Source organism: Schistocerca gregaria, chromosome 2, assembly GCF_023897955.1.
Source record: "Schistocerca gregaria isolate iqSchGreg1 chromosome 2, iqSchGreg1.2, whole genome shotgun sequence".
Lineage (NCBI taxonomy): Eukaryota > Metazoa > Arthropoda > Insecta > Orthoptera > Acrididae > Schistocerca > Schistocerca gregaria.
Window position 1 is genome coordinate 521,703,720 of NC_064921.1, and position 18,903 is coordinate 521,722,622.

Sequence of the window (18,903 nt, forward strand, 5' to 3'; positions counted from 1 at the left end):
TGTATCTTAGCTGTGGTTGCCCTCCCCAGAAAGTTGTTTGCGCCTACCAAATTGGCCTATCAAAGTATTGTTCCCAGAAATGTCATCCTCATTCGTCACTTGTTTCATTGTTTCTCTAAAATAAAATTGCGTTGTTTCTATTTATGCACACCATTGAACCACACGCTCATGCCATCCTTGCATTTTGCAAGTATAAAAATCTGATGTTCTCTTATTTTCATAATTCTCTATTAAGACAGCACACACTGTAGACCAGGTCTCTGTGTGAGCATTTGCAAATAACTTACCACGGGCTGACCCTATGATTTGTCCCACAATATACTTCAGGAACACCTTCTTAGCTGTAGGGTCTACTAACTCAAAGTGCTATCACAATTGTTTAAAAATTCTGATAATTGTTCCTTATTAGCATCGAATTTCCTAGGTGCTAATTTTGTCGTTGCACAATAACTCATGAACTGTCAGTTGTCAGTTGACATTGTCTGATGCAATACCTTTGGGATTTATTATGACTTCCATTTTCACTAACCCTCCATTGTCTTTGGTGATGTGATAGTTGTGGCATATTCTTTCTTGCTTGCTGGCTCCTGGTGTGACGTGCTTCTAGCTCACAACAGTACTATGGTTCAGTGGATGTTGTCCTAGGTCTGGCGAGCGTATCACTTGCAAAGGCACATCTATGGAAATAGCTATAATCCTCGGTCTGGTGGACCTCTTGCTCCCAATGGCAGCTGAGTTACAAACTATCTTGTCTCAAAGTCATTAACCTGTCTTTATTCCAGACGGTGTTTTGCTAAAGTACTTTCCTTCCCTGCACCTATTCCTGTACTCCGTGGCATGTAATTGTCTGGCATGTTGTCATCCTTTCAGTCTTACTGGTCACCAATGCAGTCAGTGGTCATCTATCAAAAACTCACATCTGAAGCCAAAATTTTCATTCCCATTGTGTCCCAAGAGGAAGATAGAAAGACAACTTACAGAAGACAGGAGTTCTTACCTCACTCAACACAATCAATGAGAGAAAGTAGCGTGGGCTGCTTGTGGGACTCCGACAGTGGCTCGGCTGCAAGCTGAGAGTATTTTGAAGCGCAGACCTTTATGTAAATCTCCAGGAAGCAGAAGGAAAATAAATATCATTCTGGATTCATGATGATGGACTTCTACTCTAGATGCTACTCTTTGGATGTGACCTCCATAGCTAATACCATGTCTAGTTCTGAATTTGTGCTGGTGTAAGTCTGTTAACTATTCTTCAGAATCTATTTTGTTAGCAACAGCACATGCCGACAGTAACAAACTGTCCTAAGACCGAGACCAGGTGACAGGCAACACAGTAGTAGGGTCTCCTTACTACTCAAACTGTCCTAAGACCGAGACCAGGTTACAGGCAACACAGTAGTAGGGTCTCCTTACTACTATAGACCTTTGCTCCCTTGGGTTGTTAATGGAACCGTTTTTATATTGTTTGTAAAAGTTACTTTCTTAGAAAGCTGTTAGAACATCTCATCTCACGTTTCTTTGAGCTCAGTGTTGCTGGAGTCAACTACGCATTGCAGGCCTCCCTTCACCTTTGTGTACAAGCCCTGTTTGTTGCTCAGCACCAGTATATCGGCTGGCAGGGCTGCTTGTTCAGATCACGTTGCTGCCAACTCCTAGTTGTGTTCTACGAACAATTTTTGAGATCAGTACTTTTTATCTCTTACAGAATTAGGGTTGACAACCTGTGGATGCACACTGAAATGAACTGTTATCTAGAGTTTGACACTGATGATAATTCTGTAACTAAAGATGTTAGTAATTATAGTCTGAATGTGATTCTCACAATATGTTTGATTATTGACATAATCCCTTGTTAAGACTTGTGCCAGCTTTCTTGCGTCTGTTCGGCTGAGCACAATGGTCGACACGTTTAGGCTACTTGGCCTGGATATAGTTCAAATTCATATCCTAAACAAAAAACGAATGTCACAGTCAGGCCCTGAGACCATGCATTGCAGACTGGGACTGGGCACTGTGTCAACATCTACCCATGGTTTCACTTGGGTACCATATGGAGGAGAGGGTCATGTGTTCACCGCTTCACTCTCTCTGCTGTTGGTTGGTTTCCAATATGAAGTCTCTTCTCTGATTCAGGTAGCTGTTAAACTAGCTTTATGAGGTGAAGTTCAACCCATTCCAGTCCTTAAAATAAAAAAATTTAAAAAATGTAAAAAAACAAGGTCCTCACACTACTGAGAATTGTATCTAGGTCTTCCACATGGCTGTGATAATACCAATTCACCAAATGGTAATCCTAATTTAGGTTTCTGTAATCCACTTAAAGTGAACACTTAATTGATGCACTAAGTAAACTACCAATTTTCAGTTCCTTTCCTGTCCAGTACGAGTTATTTTCTCTCTACAATGACACACAGTCAGGACTTAAAATCTGAACTTACCCTCTCTCCTTTCTTTCTTTCTTTCTTTCTTCCTTCCTTCCTTCTACAAGAGGTAAAAATTGAAGCGTGAGCCATTTTCCACTTTTATTTTCACTAGAAGGTTTATAATATATAATGTGATTACTTAGAGTGCCCACTATGAACAGTCACTGCATCCTGATTGCCAACACAATAGAAAACTGATTTGGATGTGCACTGTATTTAAACTGTCGGAAATGAATGTATGGCTCTGCAATGGAGTGTGCAGTATCTTGAGCATGTGTTGGACAGGAACTGGAACCCAGTGTTTTACCTATTTACTGAGCTACCCAGGCATAACTCATGACCACCGTCACAACTTCTAGAATAGTCAACAGCCTTGCCTTGTTGGTAACAATGGATCCAGCCCAGTCACCAAAGTTAAGCAACATTGGCCCCGGCTAGTATTTGGATGGGTGACCATCCAGGGAAAACCTGGTGCCATTGGTTTTAAGGATGTGCAAGTCACCAAAGTTGCATCCAATTGAAAACTTGCGCCAGGCTGTGTTGCCACAGCAAGTTTTAACCTCCACTTTTTAACGTCTAGAACAGTGGAAGGGATAAAAACACACATTTCAACTTTTATTTCTGCATTAATGTTTTTAGTTTTTAAGATCTTTCCACCAGACTATGTGAGTTTTCCTTATTTTGTCTGCTTTTGACAAGATTCTGCTGCAGTTTTCTGAATTTTCACATTCACATCTAGCATAACTTGCTTTAAGAATATTGCTGTTCTTGTACTTATGGAGATACGTCTACATCTACATCATTATTCTGCAGTCCACTTTATGGCACATGGCGGAGGGTACTCTGTACCACCACTAGTCATTTCCTTTCATGTTCCACTCGCAAACAGAACAAGAGAAAAATGGCTATCTATATGCCTCCGTATGAGCTCTAATTTCTTGTATCTTGTATTCGTGGCCCTTGCGTGCAATGAATGCTGGAGGCAACAGAATTGTTCTGTAGTCAGCTGAAAATGCCGGTTCTCTAAATTTTCTCAATAGTGTTCCTTGGAAAGAATGTTGCCTTCCCTGTCGGTGTCCCTATTTTTCCCAAAGCATCTCCACAACATGTGCATGTTGTTCAAACGTACCAGTAACAAATCTAACAGCCCGCCACTGAATTGCTTTGATGTCTTTCTTTGATCCAACTTGGCACAGAACTCAAACACTTGAGCAGTACTCAAGAATAGGTTCCAATAGCATCCTATATGCAGTCTCCTTTACAGATGAACCACATTTTCTTAAAAGTCTCTCAATAAACTGAAGTTGACTATTCACCTTTCTACTACAGTCCTCATGTGCTCATTCCATTTTGTGTCACTTTGCATTATGGTGACTATGTCAAGAAGGGCACTACTAACGCTGCATCTGAACATTACGAGTTTTTTCTTCCTACTCACCTGCATTTACTTACATTTTTGTACATTTAGAGCTAGCTGCCATCATCACACTAACTAGAAATTTTAACTTATCTTTTATCATCCTACGGTTGCTCAATGATGATACCTTACTGTATGCCATAGCATCATCAGCAAACAACCACAGATTGATGTTCATCTGTCCACCAAATCATTTATGTATATGAAGAATAAAAGTGGTCGTATCACACTTCCCTGGGGTACTCCTGATGATACCCTTGTCCCTGATGAACAACCGCTATTGAGGTCAACATACTGGGTTCTGTAACTTAAGAAGTCTTCAAGCCACTCACGTATCTGTGAACCTGTTTCATAGATCGTACCTTCACTAACAGCCTGCAGTGTGGCATTGTGTCAAACGCTTTCCAGATATCTAGAAATATGGAATCTGCCTGTTGCCCTTCATCCATGGTTTGCAATATATCGTGAGAAAGAGGCAAGCTGCGATTCACAAGAGTGATGCTTAACAAAAGCATGCTTATTCATGGGCATAAGCTTCTCAGTCTCAAGGAAATTTATTATGTTCTAACTGAGAATATGTCCGAGGATTCTGCAGCAAACCAATGTAAGGGATGCAGGTTCGCAATTATGTGGAATTGTTCTTTTGCCCATCTTATACGTAGGAGTCACGTGCACTTTTTTCCAGTCCTTAAGTTGTTTCTCTGTACCAGGGATGCTTATTACTACGTTGTCCAAGCATTTTATTTTTCAGCAATCGGTTCCTCAAATGATGAAGTACAGGTTGTCACAAAGGTTTTCATACTGTTCATTCTAATATAAATTTTCAGTCATGTTTCATGTGGCACAGTTGTTATTTGCCTCATCAGTTAGGCAGCAGTTTTCTGCCTGTAACAGATGTTTTCAGCTATGTTGTGCCAGTGTGGTCTTATTCATGGAGAGGTTTTGCATTTTTAGAGAATGCAGATACTGAATCAGAAACTGACTTATTGAATTTAGATGGTGATTTTCTACCAGAGACAACCGACAGTGAAGATAGTAAGGTTGAGGAGGAGTTATAGTCAGTAGATGTCTCCTCATCTTAGTTCTTTCCACAACATTCTCAGGAGCTATATGGCATAATAGTGAAGATGGCAGCTAGAGATAGAATGGAACTTAAGGTTTGCTAACACTCTGTAACCTGGAAAGAGGGCTGCTTTGAATGTCCTGAAGGAGAGAGGGTGACCCACTGCATGTGTCTGCCACCATTTGTATAACTTCTCTATCAGTGTCTTCTGACTTCTTTCTGATGAATCAATGCTGCATATTGTAAAACGGAAAAAAACCACAGAATCAAATTCACCAAATAAATTCAAAAAACACTAAAAACACTACTTGCACTGTATCATTGGAGGAATTGGAGGCAGTGATCAGTATTATGGCTTTTTGTGCTGGAAGTATTACATAGGATGAAGTTCGTCACATTCTTGGGGCTTAATTTTATTAATAATAAAATTACAAGATATGGATATCACAAATTTATTAAGTTCCTAGCTACTGGTGAGAAGTCACCCAAACTCAGTGCATTCTTGCTGACAAATTCTCTCTTCTTTTGTGAAACATGGAATAAGTTGGTCCAAAATTGTCTTTGTTGTCACTCTCCGTCCCCAACTGTTTGAAAAACAACAATTCTGACTTAAATTCCACCTCCACCATGAAAAATACTAGTAGGTCAGAGTGCACTCTCTCAGCGTATCAAGGGGAAAAGAAGTAGAATGTCATTATTCTATATGCTGAAGCACCCATGAATAAATAAGTAAAGGAGAAACCAGAAACTGTTACCTCCTAGATCGCCGAAAACTATGATGTTGACATGGTTCCTTGCAGCAAATGGCTGATGCATCTTTTACAATATCTGAGATGTGGCAGCAGTTATATGTGTGCATTATCTACTCTCACATAACTAAAAATAACCTGAAGGGGAATGTGTTCATTTGTCAACTGACAAACAAACTCATAAATGGTAAATAGCAAAGGGACAGGAACAAGAAAGCCAGTCGGTGAAGAAGCAGCTGTATACCCACTCAGATCAGAAAAGTGAAAGAAGCACCAAATTAGAATGTTCAGAGGAAATACAACTAATGAAATCCTAGAGAAATGCAAAAAAACCTGTCTGTGGAAAATGTGTACAAAAAGTACCGATAATCTTCTCAAGAATGTGATTTCAATGTTTAAAATTGTGGTTTCAATTACGTTGGTTGAAGTTCAGATGGTATTTTAGACTTGTTTTTTCTAGGAGTGCTGGTCAAAGTTAACCTTTGCCACAAGAGTTCCTGTGCAACTGGAATACTTGTAAAAGAATTGTCCATTGTAATACCATGTGCAGTTCCTAAAGGTGAGGTAAGGTGCATTACAACTCTAGCACCTTGATTCTTTTCCATGGGTCCTTCTTTCCCAGTGCATACCTGCAAGTTGAAAATATACAAAGTTTCGACATCACAGAGGGCACAGATTTTCATGCCGTATCTAACTGGTTTGGACTTTATATAAACCCTAAGTGGGCATTTACCACAGAAGGAGACCAATTGCTCATCCATTGGTAAATGACTGCCTGGATAGTAGTGTACAAAGCTTTCCTGGGCAAAAATTGTAAACATTTCTGGAAATGCAACAAATTTTTCCATTTATCTTACTTCCTTTTTAGCAACCACACCTCAGAATCTGATGCAAGAAAAAGTTCAGGAAACGTATTTCTTGAAAATTAGGCTGGTATTATTTTCCTTCAGTACAGGCAGTCCATGGGACATAATATAGAATGTAGTTTTCTTTTAGCTTTTAGTGCTCCCATAGTTACAAGGAGCCCTATGGAACTGGACATTTATTCTGAACTTTTTGGGATCCACTGATGTTTGTTAGAAGGATGAGTGACATTCCATAAATTTCTTATTGTCTCTCCCTTTTGGTTTCTGTATTTTATAAGACTGTCCACTACTTTACGTGTAATGAACAACATGAAAGTCTCCATAAACAATGACACACTCAAAGTCATTCTGAGACCACTAGATGTAGACAGAATATCTTGTTTTTAAAACCTGCTAGGTTTTTGGATATTGATTGCTGTATCATTTTATTTTCGCTGGTGTACATAGGTCTCTCCGGCATTTGAATCTCATCAGTCACTTTGTTGTCGTCCCTTCCTTCGATAACATCTTCAATTTTTCTTTTGTTCCACGTTTTCTTCTATTCCTAAACACACACAATCCACATGACTATCTCCATGTCTGTTTCTACTTCTATTATTTGCAGTACTTTAAGATCTCATTTATTGTGTAAATCATATTTCTTCTGTAACCTTAAGTTTTTCAGCATGTTTGTTTTACAACATAATGTGTTATAGCAACAAAATGGATGGAAATAACTAACAGAGAAAAATATTTGATTGATTGTTACTACACACAACAATGGATTAAAATTTGTAACATTCATTCCACACTTGTACCAACATAAGTTTCTACAGTGTGTATTTATACACTTGCATTTTCTCATCACACAGAATCCCAAGCAGGGTACCAAAGGTCCTCAATAAACATTGCAGTTGTTATTTATTATATAGATAAATTTACTTTAAAAATTCAGCAATAATAATGTTTAGTGGCGACAGTTTAACAATTTCACATAGTCTGAAAACAATAAACTATTTCAAATAGCTAGAAATAATAAAATAGTTATGTTACAATCTTGCAGTACACCACTTGGTATGCAGAAGGTTAAATTTGTTGTAATAAATAGATGGTATGCTTCATCAAACTAGCCAAAAGATTGAAGACTTTGACAAATAAATAATTTTGCTATGGAGTTCTGGTTACTAGTTTTGTGTATTTTCTTTTATGTAAGTGTTACACAGGACATCATGTGTGTAACTATGATTGGGTTTTTGCAATTAATGGTCTCTGTGCTAACTTAAATCACAGTCCACATTCCTGATATGTCTATCTTTGTATTGTTTCATAAAACAAATAATATATTGTGAACACTGCAATAGGAGTATCTAAAGTGTACTTAGAGAAGAACTTTTCAGCTTACAAGCAAATGTTTTGCTCCTAAAATTAAAATTTTGTGTTTTTTGTAAACCTTTAACATTGTCAAGTTGTTGATATTACAAGAAATGCGTAAACAATTACAGGTTTAATGTGCTATTACACAGTTTATTTTTATTTGTATTTTCCAGAAATCTTCAAGATTTTGTTACTTGGGTTGATACATCAGCTATAAGAAAGCATGTCATGCAGTACAACGAAATGGTAGGTTTTTTATATCCAGTTCCAGGAACTGCATGCTACAGTTTTCAGTGTAATCTGTTTTTGTAGTAGCCTACATCAAAATTCTTGGAGGCATATGTAAACATGAAACAACAAAAAACATTTTGCATTATATCATCAATATGGTGTTAGCAATATTATTATTTTTTTGAGGGTTGTGGACTGTTTGGCTCCATGCATCGGTTTATTTTAGTTTAGCATAATATTGACAAATGCAAAGTCAGTTGTGAATGAACATTATTTTCCAATATGAAAATGATACTGAGATACTCTCAATCAACTAGCTGTACTCCAGTGGACTAACTCACATATACAGATTAATAATAATCAGATTACACCCAGATCAAGGGCATCTGCAGAAATTTATTCAAGAAGGGGCAATATCCTACAACCATCATTTTTTAAAATGTAGCTGATGTGGTTAGTTTGATGAAATGTGATGCGCCAAAAAGGAGATGCAAAAAATATATTGTATCTCAGAGAAGTGACAGTTACGCTGTAAGATGTTTTCGAAGGTAGATTACTTTGATACCTAAAAGGGAAGTATGGTTCATTATGGTAAGCAAAGTGTGTCATCCTATTTTATTGATATGATTAAGAATGTCATTTTTCTGAGTTAATGTATGGAAATCACATCTGTGCATGTTTAAATTCAATGCATGAAATGAGATAGGAAACAAAACTGTAATGTTTTTTAAATATTTTTATTCATATATTAAAAATGTTAGGTTAACACTGAAAATTAAATATCTGAAATTGGAAAAGAAACAGAACTGAAAATGTCCTTGTGGATATCAATAAGAATAAACAGTAAAATATACAGTTGATTAATGCTTCTCAAAGAAGAGACAAAGAAAAGATTTGTATTAGACTTTGATCCCATCTAGAAGACTCGGGTTTGCTTCCTTTTATTGCATTTGTGTCTCTGTTTTAATGCTGACTTTCATAATTTTCTGGAAGCTACATTTTTGAGTTGTTTGTGTAGTGTCTGACCACAATAAGTTGAACCTTTTTACTGGCGCTTTTCTTTTCTTTTCTTCTTCTTCTTCTTCTTCTTCTTCTTCTTCATAAAACTTTTCTGCTTAGCCATTTCATTCACAGAGCCTCTTCCAATGTTCTCTTTTGTCTTACAGTCTTTATACCATTTTCTGCTAATTGTCTTCCTGGACCACCACATCATACGCAGATGCTGCCATTAGTGAAGAAAATTGCCACTGGTTGCAAGATATTCATTTGTTTTGAAGTGCCACCATTTTTTCCACAAGGGTCCGCTCTTTTTTTCAAAGAAGTTCAAAATGTGATTAATGGTGCCAGCACTGCAGGAAGAAGTCAGTGTTGCCTTCGCCTCACTGCTCTTCTCTCCTTGACAGTCTTAAGGTGGAGGCGAAGCATGCCTCCTGCTGTTCCCAACTGTCAGGGTCAACTTACCATGGCCAAATATTTAAGTGTATCCCAGCCCCAATATTTGACTAGATGTGTGTGGTATACCTCCAAAGCTACCATCAAATTTGCCTCTCAACAGTCTAGGACTGAACTAAGACTTCCTTTGTCTCCCTGTTTTGAAATTTCATTATGCAGGTATACCAACAGGCTTTTCAAATTGTTAACTCTATGACTACATGTTGAACACCATAGAAGTTGAGAATGCGCCAATGTTTTTGGAGGGAACAACTATTTTACATTGGAATTTCATGATTTTTCTCTTTTCCATTGCAGAAAGTGACATTTTTTTGTATATATGAAATAGAGAACTGGAGTTTCTGACTTCCAGCTGGACAAAACATTGTAGTAATGCAATGGTAAAAGCTGAAAATTTGTGCTGGACCGAGACTTGAACCCAGGTTTACCGCTTTTCATGAGTGGTTGCCTTAACCACTTTGGCCGTCTGGACACGGTCCCTAACTGACTCAAATTTCCAATTTATTGCACTTGCAGTGGAGCATTCCTTTTTAATTAACCTCCTACTCATAAATTATTGATTCCTGTAGGAATCGCTCTTACAGAAATGTATATATTTGAGTGGTGTCTGTTCTGTCAAATATATATATATTCTTTTCTCAACATCTCATTTGTGTCCACAGATGAAGTGTAGATTGGCATGCCTTCAGTGCAACACGGCCATTTTTATCATGGTCTGCTGCAATTCCTCTGGTGTATAAAAGTGAATGTCATCTCAGCATTCCATCACAGGTCTCATTTGTCAATAGATGAAAGGTAAACTTCTGTTGTGGTTAAGTTGTGCAGCAGGGGGAGGTGTTGCCCTTGTTAGATTTTGAGATGGATGTTGGACTGGTATCGGTCTAAATTTGGGTGGTGAGGAAAGAGTGGAGTGTCCAAATGATCAGCAACTGATACCGCCTTGGGTATTTAACTGTGGTTTCTCTGCTTCTCGATTAGGATTATATAAGTAATTGGGAAAGAATGGGGCTTCTATTTTCAAAATGTTATGTAAACTTTTGCATCCTCCTCGACTTCAGGGAAGTACCGAAACTGCTGCTACACTGAGGAAATGGCACTATTTCCCACAATCAGTATAACAACCAAATGTGAGGGACACCATGAAAGTTTTTACAAATGATCACTGTCAAGATGTGACATTTATTATTGTTTCAAAATTTGTTATTGTTAAAACAATGATAGTTCAGAGAGTGTCTGAATAGTTTATTTGCAGAAACAGAATTGTGAAAAATGGGAAGTGGATCTGAAGTGTTTTGTTGCACGATATATACCAAGCGGGAAAGCGCCGGTAGACAGGCACAATAAAATAACACACACACACACACACACACACACACACACACACACACACACACACACACACGTCCATCCATAAATACACAAACACAAGCAGACATATTTAAAGGCAAAGAGTTTGGGCAGAGATGTCAGTCGAGGCGGAAGTGTGGAGGCAAAGATGATGAATAACAGGTGAGGTATGAGTGGCGGCAACTTGAAATTAGCGGAGATTGAGGCCTGGTGGATAATGAGAAGAGAGGATATATTGAAGGGCAAGTTCCCATCTCCGGAGTTCGGATAGGTTGGTGTTGGTGGGAAGTATCCAGATAACCCGGACGGTGTAACACTGTGCCAAGATGTGCTGACCGTGCACCAAGGCATGTTTAGCCACAGGGTGATCCTCATTACCAACAAACACTGTCTGCCTGTGTCCATTCATGCGAATGGACAGTTTGTTGCTGGTCATTCCCACATAGAAAGCGTCACAGTGTAGGCAGGTCAGTTGGTAAATTACATGGGTGCTTTCACACGTGGCTCTGCCTTTGATCGTGTACACCTTCCGGGTTACAGGACTGGAGTAGGTGGTGGTGGGAGGGTGCATAGGACAGGTTTTACACCAGGGGCGGTTACAAGGGTAGGAGCCAGAGGGTAGGGAAGGTGGTTTGGGGATTTCATAGGGATGAACTAAGATGTTACGAAGGTTAGGTGGACGGCGGAAAGACACTCTTGGTGGAGTGGGGAGGATTTCCCCAAACCACCTTCCCTACCCTCTGGCTCCTACCCTTGTAACGGCCCCCAGTGTAAAACCTGTCCCATGCACCCTCCCACCACCACCTACTCCAGTCCTGTCACCCGGAAGGTGTACACGATCAAAGGCAGAGCCACGTGTGAAAGCACCCACGTGATTTACCAAGTGATCTGCCTACACTGTGACGCTTTCTATGTGGGAATGACTAGCAACAAACTGTCCATTCGCATGAATGGACACAGGCAGACAGTGTTTGTTGGTAATGAGGATCACCCTGTGGCTAAACATGCCTTGGTGCACGGTCAGCACATCTTGGCACAGTGTTTCACCGTCCGGGTTATCTGGATACTTCCCACCAACACCAACCTATCCGAACTCCGGAGATGGGAACTCGCCCTTCAGTATATCCTCTCTTCTCGATATCCGCCAGGCCTCAACCTCTGCTAATTTCAAGTTGCCGCCGCTCATACCTCACCTGTCTTTCAACAACTTCTTTGCCTCTGTAATTCCGCCTCGACTGACGTCTCTGCCCGAACTCTTTGCCCCATATATATATATATATATATATAAAACAGAAAGAAACTTCCACATGGGAAAAATATATTAAAAATAAAGATTCCAAGACTTACCAAGCGGGAAAGCGCCGGCAGACAGGCACATGAACAAAACACACAACACACACACAGAATTACAAGCTTTCGCAACTGGCAGTTGCTTCGTCAGGAAGGAAGGAAGGAGAGGGAAAAATGAAAGGGTGTGGGTTTTAAGGGAGAGGGTAAGGAGTCATTCCAATCCCGGGAGCGGAAAGACTTCCCTTAGGGGAAAAAAAGGACAGGTATACACTCGCACACACACACACACACATATCCATCCGCACATACACAGACACAAGCAGACATATATATATATCAACAGGACTCAGATCACTTTGTTCAAGTTTCGGCAAACATTCATTTTCTGAAAAGCCTCTTTGCAGTTGGTTTACAGAATTTGATTCCGTCACGCTTCCCTCAATGGCGAATTTTGTGGAGGTCAACCAGAATCAACAGTTGTTACAAAAAAAGGTAGATACTGTGCGCAACATGATTGAAGAGGATACACATATTGAAGACTGCAATAAATTTGTTATTGCATGAACATTTAGTTGTGGAAAAGGTCACATCATGATGGGTACCACCAAACTTAACTAAAACCTGTGAATAGACTTATCAATTGGTGGAAGGAAATGCTCAGAAAATTCAACTGAGAAAATGCTAAATCAGTATAGAACCTCTTAACATGATGTGAATCTTGCATATATCATTACAAACTGGAAACTGAGCAGCTATTAGTTGCGTGTGTGTTTCATGGTGAAGCAAACCCAACAACACTGGTTTGTTCACATTTGTTTGTTCCTTCCAAGAAAATGACCGCTTGCTTCTGTGGTTACACTGTTTGTTCACATTTGTTTGTTCCTTCCAAGAAAATGACCGCTTGCTTCTGTGGTTACTCTGGATATGGCTGTAAAGAGTCAAAGAAGAATTTATGTCAAATGATGTACCGCAACTTGTTTGCCAGAGGTCAGTGATGGAATCGAAGGAGGGGAGACAGGAAAGTCACACCATTGAATCATTCTTTGTTGTGACAGTGACAGCTTTCACAAAATATAACAAACAGACGATTATTTGAGGGAGATGAACATCAAACTAATGCCTCATAGCCAGTATTTACCCGCTTCATTGCCTAAAGACTTCTTGTTGTTCCTTTATGCCAAACAAACAGTTGTGCAGACAATGATTTTCATCACCTCGAAAATTTGTTGAATCCATCTGGAACCCTGTTCCTGAAGTACCAACATCAGAGTGGAAAAATGTTTTCAGCATTGTCAAATACTTGCAGAAGTACGAGGATTGGAACTTAAATAGTGGCAATTATTTATTCACAACCCATACAAAAGAGTTAGATGTTTTCACCTGTTATTGCCATTCATAGTAGTCACCAGCGTTGTGTAGAACCCATTGCCAGAAATGTGCAAGGCATAGTGTACCGTTAGCAGAGCCTGTTCTGTCGATAGTGTGAATGGAGCGGTCTACTGCCTGTTGAATCTCTGTAACAGTTCTGAAGTGAATTCCATGAAGTGGTTCCTTCATCTTCAGAATCAAATCAAAGTCACAAGGACTTAAGTCCGTATAGTATGGTGCATAGTACAGTACTTCCCGGTCCCACTGACCCAACAGAGCAGCCACAGCTCGCGCTGTATGAGCCTGCACATTGTCGTGCAAAACGATGGGTGGGTTGCGCAGAAAGTGAAATAAACTTTTAACTCATATGAAACTGGAGAGGCTTTCAGTAACTTAGTTTGTTACGAAATATACATTTATTTCATTATTTCTTGTGTTTAAATGTTAGACAGTATGTTGTACACCTTATGGCAGGATGAATGCTTGAAGGTCTGTAAAGTGAATGGTATAGTACACTTTTGTTGCCGTATAAATTATTTTCCAATAAATTTCTGAATGAAATGTTATGTTTCAGGAATACATTTTTCATGGAATGTGCTGTGATTATTCCTGCTTGCTTTTTGTGCTAATTATTAGATTTTCTGCATGTGGTGTTTGTTCCATTTATGGATTATGTTTCCTGTTGCACATTTTAATAGGATTCTCTGTTGATTGCAGTTTGATGATTATGAAATGCAGTAAAAAACATCTGAGCCAGGACCATTTCACATTTGGTGAGTTAATTTAATTCACAGAATTTTCTTGTCTTGTCCATATTATCCTGTTGGTTTTTTAATACATTTATTTCCAGATTTCTACATCAAATTATGAGATGCTGGTTACAGTTAAAATATCATTGCATCTCGTTTCAAACTATTTGAAAGCAATGGAAGAGGCCTGAAATAGAACATGGCCAAGTTGACAGCAAGGATTTCTTATTGCTTTACTGCAGTGCTTTGAGGGAACTCGATGCAACATCTGACTTTTGTCTGCAGTTGCATTCAAAAAATGTTATGCTATTTATACAACTGCCATTGATGAATAATGTTACACTGTAATTTATTGTTGCCTCTGTTGTAATTTATGGTATAATATGTTTTGAAGTGTGTGTATATATCATATACTATTCAAGATAATAAGTGGAACAAAAACAAGGACTGGTCTCAAGAGAACAGTGATAGTTTGTAGTTATGTATTTCAGGATGATTGCACAAAATAATGCTGTTTGATGGAAAACTGTGAATAATGTTTGTGCACCTAGTCAGTAGAGAATTTGGTAACATGAATTTAAAAAAAATTCATGAAATGTTCATGCATTCCTTTTAGTGATTTGAGCTTCTGTGTCCAGTAAAATTTTAACATCATTCTTTCTTTCATTTTACAGTGGAGTTTTAAAACAAGGTAAATCAGATAATAGCATATTTCAATATTAGGACCATTAGTCCTTCCTCAGGTGAACAGAATAGCTTTATTGATAGGGACATGGAAATGTGGCATCCGTTTTTAGCAAAATCCGCATCTTCTTAATTGTTTTTGTTCATGAAGACGGACACAAATTTAAAAGGTTGTCATGCTCCATGCCTGAAGACAAAGACTTAATGCTTTGAAATTGACTGAGAAGAAAAGGATGATTTTGGTTTTGCAACACTTCAACAGTTCCCCCCCTCCCGTCACCCGAAATGGTCTTTACTTATCTTTTTCATTTGACTGTACTTGTGCTTTCAACAAACACTTGTTTCTGTTGAAAAACAGCACCATTTTCACACCTCTGATTTAATGTGTTTCTTGGCATGATTTTTCTTTTCTCACCCAATTCAGTGATTGGAAACTCTGCAGAATATTTGTTTCAACCTTTCGTGGACATTCATAGCCAAGCGACCCATTATGCGAAGAGTTTTGGCATGATCAGAATATGATAACAGTTCCCTTCTTCCTGGTCTCAGTGCAGGAACTAAAAACTAGCAGTTGGCCATAACTGTAAACAAACTAGAATTACGTCTGCCAGAGGGGAGAGGAGCAATCGTAGGGCAGCCAGCCTACAACTTGTGTTTTGTGTTTCTACGACAGCAGATACCCAATCCTTTCTGGTGTTTTGATTGTTGTACTCAGTCTCTATGATGGGTTATGGTTAGTTTCTTCATTCATTTCAAAATGAAAGTACAAATAGTGAAGCAGGCACGAAGCAGAGTATTTGATAACAGCTACCTACAATTGCTTGCAAATGTTAGCAGTGTCATAAACAAGGTACTTCAGGCCCAATCTCTACCTCTGTTTGATGCAACCACAGTTCAAAACACCTGCCACCTAAAACTGCCATATTAAAGCATCCACAATATACAAACTTTTGAACTTTAGCTAGCAGACAAACATACTCATAACTTTGTTCTAAGATGCTAGGCCCCATAGTTGAGTCCTACATTGCATTACAAGGCATGTTTTTTATACAGACCACACAGTTGACCTAACAACAGAGCATTCAGCAAACTGATACTTGTTGTGTTCTTGCATTTTTTAATATTGCAAACACATTATTAAGCACAATATCTTAGGAAATTTGGCATCAATAGATGATTTGAAATACCAATAACTGAAAACTGAGTACATTTTTGGTATTTACATGCAGAAAATGAAGTTGTTGCAAACTATCTGTGATGAAATAGTTCATCTGGAAACAATTCGCTATGAAGCGGCATTGTTATTGCACTTTGAGACGGAACTCACATCTATATTTGCATTTATTGCAAATTGTAAATTTTTCAGGTCCCTCTCTATCCTGCGCAAGCTTCATAATCTCCAAGTAACTATTGCAACCTACATCCTTCTGAATCTGCTTAGTGTATTCACCTCTTGATCTCTCTCTACAATTTTTACCCTCCACACTGCCATCCAGTACTAAATTGGTGATCGTTTGATGCCTCAGAACATGTCCTACCAAGCGATCTCTTCTTCTAGTCAAGTAGATGATCTACCCATCTAATCTTCAGCCTTATTCTGTATTTCATCATACATTTCTTCAATGACTTCGTCGTCTGCGGACCTAGTTGGCAAATAAATTTGTACTGCTGCAGTAGGCGTGGGCTTCATGTTTATCTTGGCTACAATAATGCATTTACTACCTTGTTTGTAGTAGCTTACCCGTGCTCCTGTTTTTTTATTCATTACTAAACCTACTACTGTATTACCCCTATTTCATTTTGTATTTGTAACCATGTATTCACCTGACCAGAAGTCTTGTTCCTCCTGCCACCGAACTTCACTAATTCACACTATATCTAACTTTAAACTATCCATTTCCCTTTTTAAATTTTCTAACCTACATGCCCGATTAAGGGATCTGACATTCCATGCTCTGATCCGTAGAACACCAGTTTTATTTCTCCTGATAACGACATCCTCCTGTGTAGTCCCCGCCCGGAGATCCGAATGGGGGACTATTTTGCCTCGAAAATGTTTTACCCAATAGGACGCCATCATCATTTAACCATACAGTAAAGTTGCATGCCCTCGGGAAAAATTAGGGCTGTAGTTTCCCTTTGCTTTCAGCCGTTAGCAGTACCACCACAGCCCGACACGTCCAGTGTTTCAAGATATTCCAGACGGTAGATCTCGGAGAAAGCAACATCAGTTAACAGCCGACCGTTTCTGACAATGAGTTTCCGCAAAGCAGGGCAAAGTTTGCGCTGCCTGACACTCTGCTATTCTTTTGTTACTGGAGTGCCGTTTGACAAGTTTCCGGGAAAACTTGTCAATCTCAGGCAGCTGAGAATCCGAGGGTGTTTTGGTTAATGTTACAAGGCCAGACTGTTATCCTTGCAACTACTGAAATGGCTGCTTGCCCCTCTTCAGGAACCACACATTTGTCTGGCCTCTCAACAGATACCCCTCCGTTGTGGTTGCACCTACGGCACGGCTATCTGTATTGCTGAAGCATGCAAGACTCAGGCCCCTATTTATTGAAAATGTGTTTATTCTTCTGCCTGTCGCTCACTGATTTTTATTTCAAAATGACCTTTTTTGGACAATGTCAACTATCATCAAATCAGTTAAACAACAAAATAAATTACCATCGGCTTCTAATCCTAATTTTTTTTATTTATTATTATTATTATTTTTTTTTTTTTTACAAAGCTTAAAATTTTATGTAATCTAATTACAGCACAAAAGTTACATAATATTCGACGTGTTGTAGTTACAGAATAAGCTGTCATAATAGAACTATCAGTTCATCGTCATATGCTAAAACCATACTTGCATCCTGTCACTTTGTTCTAACTTTTAAAAGAAATTTCATTGTTCCACATGCCTGCAGCATTAAAGTGTGTCCTCTATCCATACTGATGGATTTAAAATACAATACTGAAATAATTCATATAGAGTAAAACTTCGTTAACATTAATCCGAAGGGACTGAAAAATCAGGAGTTGGTGTTAAAAAAATTCGTGTTAAGTGAAAAAAAAAACAGATTTTAATAAGTATACATGTACAGCAGTACACTAATGTGTAATATACTACACTATCAATCACGTTATTATAGACTTATAACACTATAAAGTGATTCTAAAATTCACGTACTCACAAGTTATGTACGTTACTTTCTTGGAAAAAATTCGGTCATGGTTCGCTAACTTTCAAGGGAATGATAATATTTTGTAATTTCACAACCAATTGTAATGATAGCGTCCGTAAAGCCAGCAGTGACGTCGGATGTTGAAGCGGACTGTTCTAAACATCCCATGGCGGGTAGGTGGAATGATATCTGTATTCTCTTCCTCTTCATTTTCTTCTGATGGCACTTCTTGCACCTCGTTTGTAGCTTTTGGCACATCCGATTCCACAGAAGCACATACGGCAACATTGTCATCTACACTAATGAATTATTCGAGACTAATCCCAAGGTTTGCAACGTCATGCAGAACTGTCTATCAGGTGAAGTGGCATCTTCTAACCCGTGTACATCTTCAGTGTTACTATGTCTCCAAGCTCTGTTAAAGCACTTCCCTATATGATGTGGTGATACTGAGTTCCAGTCTGCTGCGATGGCTTTTATTGCATCAAGCAGATTCCAATTTGGAGTTGCTCTATTGTTTTCAGCAGCACAAATTGCAGCTCTAACAAGTTGCTTGTGATAAGCTCTCTTTATGAGAGAGATTACGCCTTGGTCCAAAGGCTGAAGGCGGCTTGTGGCGTTGGGTGGAAAAAACTGAACCTTTATGTTGGATAGGTTCAAATCATGAACATTATGGGCAGTACATTTGTCCAATGTAAGAAGAACATGTCTATTTTGAGCAACCATTCGACCATTGAA

At 38.8% G+C, this 18,903-nt stretch overlaps 1 protein-coding gene across 2 annotated transcripts in view; it reads left to right on the forward strand.

The window, feature by feature from the left end:
• The window catches only part of LOC126330054 (U3 small nucleolar ribonucleoprotein protein IMP3), a 98,290-nt gene that overhangs the window by 66,025 nt on the left and 13,362 nt on the right, over window positions 1-18,903 (forward strand). The window contains exons 4-6 of one of the 2 annotated variants that reach the window (XM_049996306.1): window positions 8,045-8,117; window positions 14,277-14,332; window positions 14,410-14,962. In XM_049996306.1, the coding sequence (XP_049852263.1) occupies window positions 8,045-8,117; window positions 14,277-14,300 (97 nt within the window). In that variant the 3' untranslated portion in view covers window positions 14,301-14,332; window positions 14,410-14,962. Of the gene's footprint in view, window positions 1-8,044; window positions 8,118-14,276; window positions 14,333-14,409; window positions 14,963-18,903 lie in introns of those variants that run through there. The other variant, XM_049996297.1, reaches the window with a different exon arrangement.